Source organism: Primulina eburnea, chromosome 15 (genome assembly GCF_022965805.1).
Source record: "Primulina eburnea isolate SZY01 chromosome 15, ASM2296580v1, whole genome shotgun sequence".
Lineage (NCBI taxonomy): Eukaryota > Viridiplantae > Streptophyta > Magnoliopsida > Lamiales > Gesneriaceae > Primulina > Primulina eburnea.
Genome location: NC_133115.1, coordinates 340,130 through 346,974, shown reverse-complemented (window position 1 = coordinate 346,974; position 6,845 = coordinate 340,130). Strand labels below are relative to the sequence as shown.

Below are 6,845 nucleotides of genomic sequence, written 5' to 3'. Positions count from 1 at the left end.
TATTTAAAATAGACCATACATTAAACAATTAAAACTAATTATTTAATAAAAATATTTTCCCTTACACGATCCTCGGTCACCGTTCATCGATCGCGTCTCGAATAATTTTTAAAACACAGTTTTATCAATTCTAATAGAAAACCATATTTTTAAACATGTGATCATGTGTATAATAATTAATTCATATCATTAAAACCATTTAATTAATTAATTTTTATTTTTTCTAAATTATTTTTGGACTTTACATTTGAGCTTCCCATGGTTAAGCCAATCTTAATTTTAAGTTTTATGAGGAAACTTTTTTAACTGTTACTGTTGTTATTTCTTGAAATTGAGTCAATTTTGTTCTCGAAATAATAAAGTGCGCATGGAAAACAAACCCACAGAAATTAAGTTGAGATGGGAAGAGATAAAGTTGTTCGTTGCAAGCTTTCTTTGTATCTTAGGTACATTTACTTGAGCTCTCTCTTGAACTTGTTGGTTTTGTTTTCTAATCAAAATGCAAAAACAGTAATTTTAGAAGAGAAGAATATTTTTTCATTCCAATTAATGACATGTAATGCATAAATGGTGTTGAAATAAAGGTCGAAAGAGCCAATCAAGCCAACATAGTCACGACTCACGACAATGTCCAAATCACCATTGATTTCTTGAATGAAAATGTACTTTGAATTTAGATAATGCAATTACTACAAAAACAAACGTAATTAATTCATGATTGTACATATGCATTTCACATGAAGCATAATATCAATCTCTTTTGTTTACTAGTTAGTATACCCCCAGGAAATATTTTATACGTCTGGTGCTAGAAAGTTAGATTAATATCATTTAATCAATATATTATAATATTTTATTTGATATTCAATATATCAATACAACACATGCAGTGCTTGTGAGCTGCAACTACTATACATAATATGTGACAGTCATGAATTCATCAATATATATATATACACACACACAATAATATGATTGATGAAATTATGGGTGTGACTAATTTTCAGTATTTAATTTATCAATCCAAAAAAATAAAAATAAATGAGAAAGTGTGAGTGTGACCCCACTGACTCACTCTGGTCAAAGGCTTCACCCAATGAGCGTTTTGTTTAAAAACATAAAGCGAACCCTATATGAAATATTAAAGCTTCCCTCTCTTTTTTCACTCCCACACTCGATCCATCTCCGGTACCCTCGTTTATCAACAATTCCTCAATTTTTTTTATTTTTTTTATCATTGTCTCGTTCTTTACTTGATTTCTTTTTTTGCAATGCATTTTCATTTTATTTGATTGTTGATGTGATTGAAAAATTGAATCATTTTAGGTACCTCTGCTAGTTTTGCGGTTTGTTTTCTTTATTTTACGTCGACAGATTATGTACTGATTTTTACCATTGTTTCGTCTTTTGTTAACTGCTATTTTACTAATTTTGCTTTATGAGTTAATCATGGTGAATTTTTTGGTTATTGTTCTTGCATTGTGAATGTTTTTTTTTTTTATAAATTTGCTGCATAGAAGTTGTGGATCTCTCGTTTTTAATTTTCTGTTTGTTTTCTATGGCAATTAAATCCAGTTTCACGGAATTCACAAGTATATTTAACTTCAAGTCTCATTCAGATTCCACATCTTGTGTTTCCCAGTCCGGATCGAAATTGTTTGTGATTCAGTTTTCCTGGAGTTCAGTCTCAACTTCAACCAATGCCTTTTTCCATACACGACTGTGAGAGTACCAAGGCGATAATTGATATCTCTTTTATTTTTTGTGTCATCGTGCTTTCAAAATTTTGAGTGCGTCTATTTTATTGTGTTTTTTTAAAAACAAAAAAATTATAATCCGTGTTTCCTTTACTTGCATAAAGATCTGTAGATTACAGCTACTGTTCCAATAAGTATATGTTATTATTGTGGTACACAACCATAGAAACAGAACTTGTGTTGCTTCTTCATCTCACCTGACCTTGTTATGTTTCCTCTTTTATTTGCTTTGCTAGTTGGTGGATTCTATCACTGTTGAATAGATGGACAAGGTAATGATTTTGTCAGCTAAATTTTTCTCATATGCTTATAGTAGTTAGTGATGTTCGTCGATTTTGGACCCAGTATGAAAAGGTTGGAAAGATTGGTGAAGGAACTTATGGAGTCGTGTACAAGGCTCGTGATCGCATAACAAATGAAACTATTGCTATGAAGAAAATACGGCTGGAGCAGGAAGATGAGGGGGTTCCAAGCACAGCTATCAGAGAGATTTCTTTACTGAAAGAGATGCAACATGCAAATATTGTGAGGTATATTAGTAATAATCATTGACATGGCTGTTTGCATTCTGAAGATAAAATCGTGATTGCAAAGAAGAGAATGTGAAAGCACTTTGTTGAGCTGGCATGAATATGCCATTGCCAATTGAGCTTTTCATTTCTTAATTTCCATCCACCACAATAAAAAACACTTCTAGAAACTCGTGGCATTCTGTTTGAAAGTGTTTTATTGAAATCTGTATCCACTTAATTTGCAGACAAGTTGCTTCCGATATTCATGCATGTGCATTGAAATCCATCTCCAATATTTGGTCATAGGTTGAAGGATGTGGTTCACAGTGAGAAGCGCTTGTATCTGGTATTTGAATATCTGGACCTGGATTTGAAGAAACACATGGATTCTTGCCCTGACTTCTACCAGAACCCTCATCTGGTCAAAGTTAGTGGCCTCTTACTTGATGCTTGCTTTTATGGGAGGATTCTGGGATTCTCAAAACATTTAATGAGTTAAAGTGTTTGCGTAACCACTCCGTCTTAATGCTTCAGTCTTCATTTATCCTTGTTATCAATATGGTAATCTGGGTGTGGCAGGGCTTGGATGTTACTCTCGTATTGTAAATACGAAGAAAAATAATCCTTGTCAATTTTCTTATTCTCTTTTTTTGGTTTATGCAAATGGAAGTGAGCATCTAGGGGAAATATGAAACCTCTCTGCAGTACTGGTGTATTCCAGAGCCTGAAATAAATGCATTGAGAATATTTTGCTTGCTAGTCAGCGTTGTTTAAGTCAATCTTCAATACTGCAGAGTTTTCTATTTCAAATACTTCGTGGTATTTGTTATTGTCATTCTCATCGCGTCCTTCATCGAGACTTGAAGCCTCAAAACTTGCTGATAGACCGAAGTACCAATACACTAAAACTTGCAGACTTTGGATTGGCCAGGGCATTTGGTATTCCTGTCAAGGCTCTTACACATGAGGTGAATGTTTTAGAACTTGATAGTTGCTACCCTGTTTTAGATTTAGGCCTTTTGGGCCTATATCAGTTTTATCAGTTTTCAACTTTCCTGGATATGGTCATTCATTTATTTTAAATTTTATTTACTTTGTCTGCATAGTTTCATCTTTTGAGAATTTCTACTTCATTATGCTTGTCGAATATACCATTATAAAAAGCTTCTACTAGCTTCTTTGTTTTCTCTGATATGAGCTGCTCTTCCAAGCTTCAACCTGCGGCAAACAGGTCCAATTTTTTTTCCTATTCGTCATCTTTAAACCAAAATGTGAAATGAATTTTCACCTTAAAGACTGAATGTTGTTTATTGTCTTAAACCACTCATATTTTTTATGCAGGTTGTGACACTGTGGTACAGGGCTCCAGAAGTACTACTTGGATCGCACTTCTATTCCACTCCTGTGGATATATGGTCGGTGGGTTGTATATTTGCTGAAATGGCGAACCAGAAACCGTTGTTTCCCGGGGACTCTGAAATTGATGAACTCTTTCAAATTTTTAGGTGATACATCTATCTGAACAGTATTTCCCTTCTTGTGCTTATCCCTTCTTCTGAAATCACTTGTAGGTAATCTGAGAAGAGTATTCTTAACACGTTGACGTTATTCACATTTGCTATCTTTGGTGTTTTTTGTGCATCATTCATATAAAATGATACAATAACTTTCTTGCCGGTCATTTAAGAGGACAAGAGTTGCCAAATGTATGTTTTGCTCAGTTCGTGCATGTGGTATACTTGCATCTTAGCTGTTTAAGATAGATATTTCTCTCGTCTTTTTTCCCCATCCGTGATCCTTCCTCCTGTTTTTGAGGGTGCGCGGGAGCCGAAGTATGATTAATTGCGAAAATGTTATTTTCTACATATTCAGTTTAAAATCATCTCAAATCCTTTATCATGACTTGATTCCGAAGAATCAACTTCTATACTTAAACTCGATCAATGTAATTTATTATTGATCTCGTGTTTCTGTCATTCGTCATGTAGAGTTTTGGGCACTCCAAATGAACTTTTATGGCCTGGAGTGACTTCTTTGCCTGATTTTAAATGTACATTTCCGAAATGGCCAGCTAAGGTGATTGGAGTCGGAGCAATTATCATTTCACACTTAAAAAACTGAGGGCACATAAGTTTAATTGTTACCTTTCTTCACAGGACCTTGCTACTGTGGTCACAAATCTTGATGCATCCGGCATTGACCTCCTCAATGTAAGTTCTTTTCTGTTTGAAGATTCGATCAATCGATATATAATATAGTTTAGATGCAATCAAGTGGCCTTTTAGAGACGACCGTCAGTAAAGTAGCTCATTTTTCACCTTTTACATAAACTTAATGGGACGGCCGGTTCAAGGGTAGTTTTGTACTGCCCAGAAACCATAAGAAAGAAAATAGATTAGATAATCTGATCACCAATGACTTTTTCCTTTTCAGAAAATGCTTCGCTATGATCCCAGCAAACGAATCACAGCCAAACTTGCTCTCGAACATGAGTACTTTAAAGATGTTGGATTGGTTCCCTGATTTGATTCACTTAATCCTGATTCAAATGTATAGTGGTATGTGACATCTCTTGAATTCTGCTCATGAATATAGATTTGTGTGATATAGGGTTGATGTTTTCTTCCTTTCCAACTCATTTGATATATGGTTCAATTGATACTGAAGCGGTTTTAAGCACATCAATTTCTCTTTCTGAAATCCCCTTGTGCCTTCATGCTATTATTTTTTTTCTTCTCCTTTGTTATTTCAAATTTAAAATTATGCTGATCTTAAGCGTGCTAGCCTTCTTCATTGAATCAATGCCATTTGATTCTGGAATAACATTAATTTCTTTGGCAACTTGCTTCTCTTGCTATCTGAAATTATGACAAAAACAAATATTAGATTGCCAAAACGTCCTATAAAGGCAAACTCAAGATTTTTAATGGACGGGTAGCTTATGGTGTGTTAGTATGTGATGTTAATGCATGGAAAATTTGTAAATTTTATTTGGGGGGGACATAGAATTTGATATTTTGGTAATTTGTTTTGAGCCTATGGATCTAGTGTATTATGAGAAAGAAATTAGAATGAAATTTACAGAATTTTTATATGATAAAATTCATCTGCCACAAAGCGTGTTATACACACATTTCGTGTGACCAAGCGTTTTTATATAAAATTCGAAAGACCTGGAGATAGCTCTCGAGATTTCTTCTGAGGGCCACATGCTCCTGCTTTACTTCTTGGAATGCCTTCATGTACCTGCGTAGTTACATGAATTGCATGCCGAACATTAAAAGTTTTTAAGCTATTATTTTTTAACTAAGATGTCACATTAGCATCAAGCCACTGTGAATCATAAGTGAAATTATGTACCATCTGTCCGAAAGATAAATAATAAGTGAAACCCCATCTAAAATTAAATATCCGAGTATAAGTTGAGTTTTTAGTGTGTTAAAAGACAAAATCGCGATCTTATAGATGACGTGGTTGAATATATGCTACACAATCCCATATGTATAACACAAGACCACAGTTAATATACATGGGTTTTGCTTGTTCTTCAAGTGACATGCATACAACAAAAGATCCAATGCTTTTGCTAAATATGATGGTTTCACCTGATGGAGGAAAGACATAATTAGATGAAATATTTTAATGATTATATGTAGGAAGCTGACAAAAAATACCATACCCTTCAAAGTTTCCAGCCTTGCAGCATTCTTGAAGTTGCGTCCATTCTTTTTTAACCTTTTGTTCTCCTATGCTGAAAAACAAAAAGAATATACATGCTATTTAGATTTAACCATAAAAAATTTGCTCATTTTCCTGAATGTGATTAATGCATTAGTTACCTGGAGCTGCCCCCTTTGAATTGATGCATAAAGGTGCCTGCACGCTGGCTGGGTGTGTGGCCTGCGTGGCATTAATAGCTGCGTGGCATTAATAGCTGTAGCTAGAATCCAAAATTGGATGCCAGCTACAGTTTATTTTTTATATTATATTATATTATTTTTAAATTTGTAAATAATAATTAGTAAAAAGAAATATTTAATTGTTTTAATTATATATAAATATATAGATAGATAGATAGATATCCTAAATTTGCGTGGTATTTATGGGAGGACTGAGTTAAGAAAACCATGTATAATTGAGGCAAAAGATTCAAAGGGGTGATCCACATTTCCTTGTCGGTTAAAGTTTTACTTTTTTCTTCTTTTTTTTTCCCTCTCTTAAAAATCGTTGTTGTCCATATGAGTCTGTGTCCGGATAATCGTTAGATTGCTTGCCAGTTTTTAAGCCTAAAAATATGCATTGTTGTAAGAACAATGGATACGGAGACGTATAAATTTACGGATACAGAAGTCCTTGTCCCAAGAATATTTTTGTTGCAAATTCCAAAAGATTACCGTCTGTTTTCTCTTTCTTCTTGCACGAAGATGGCAAAATTGTGACACCAGCGTTAATTGATGAATAGGGGTTACGTTTTCAAATTTTTGAAAATTTGAAAACGTAACCCATTTGAAAATTTGAAAATGTGCCCATTATAATAGAAATCAATATATTTAACCATATCAATTTCCAAGAGTAG

The 6,845-nt window shown here is 33.8% G+C and overlaps 1 protein-coding gene across 2 annotated transcripts; it reads left to right on the top strand.

The window, feature by feature from the left end:
- The first annotated feature begins 1,113 nt into the window (after nt 1–1,113).
- LOC140814842 (cell division control protein 2 homolog A-like) lies at nt 1,114–4,954 on the top strand. Of its 2 annotated transcripts, XM_073173934.1 has the most exons (9): nt 1,114–1,188; nt 1,994–2,029; nt 2,103–2,287; nt 2,576–2,696; nt 3,064–3,237; nt 3,611–3,774; nt 4,258–4,345; nt 4,426–4,479; nt 4,703–4,954. In XM_073173934.1, the coding sequence occupies exons 2-9, from the start codon at nt 2,021–2,023 to the stop codon at nt 4,790–4,792; spliced, it is 885 nt and encodes a 294-aa protein (XP_073030035.1). In that variant the 5' UTR covers nt 1,114–1,188; nt 1,994–2,020; the 3' UTR covers nt 4,793–4,954. The 2 variants fall into 2 exon arrangements, with proteins under 2 accessions (XP_073030035.1, XP_073030034.1); XM_073173933.1 differs by lacking the exon at nt 1,114–1,188 and having other exon boundaries at nt 1,227–2,029.
- The last annotated feature ends 1,891 nt before the right edge of the window (nt 4,955–6,845 follow it).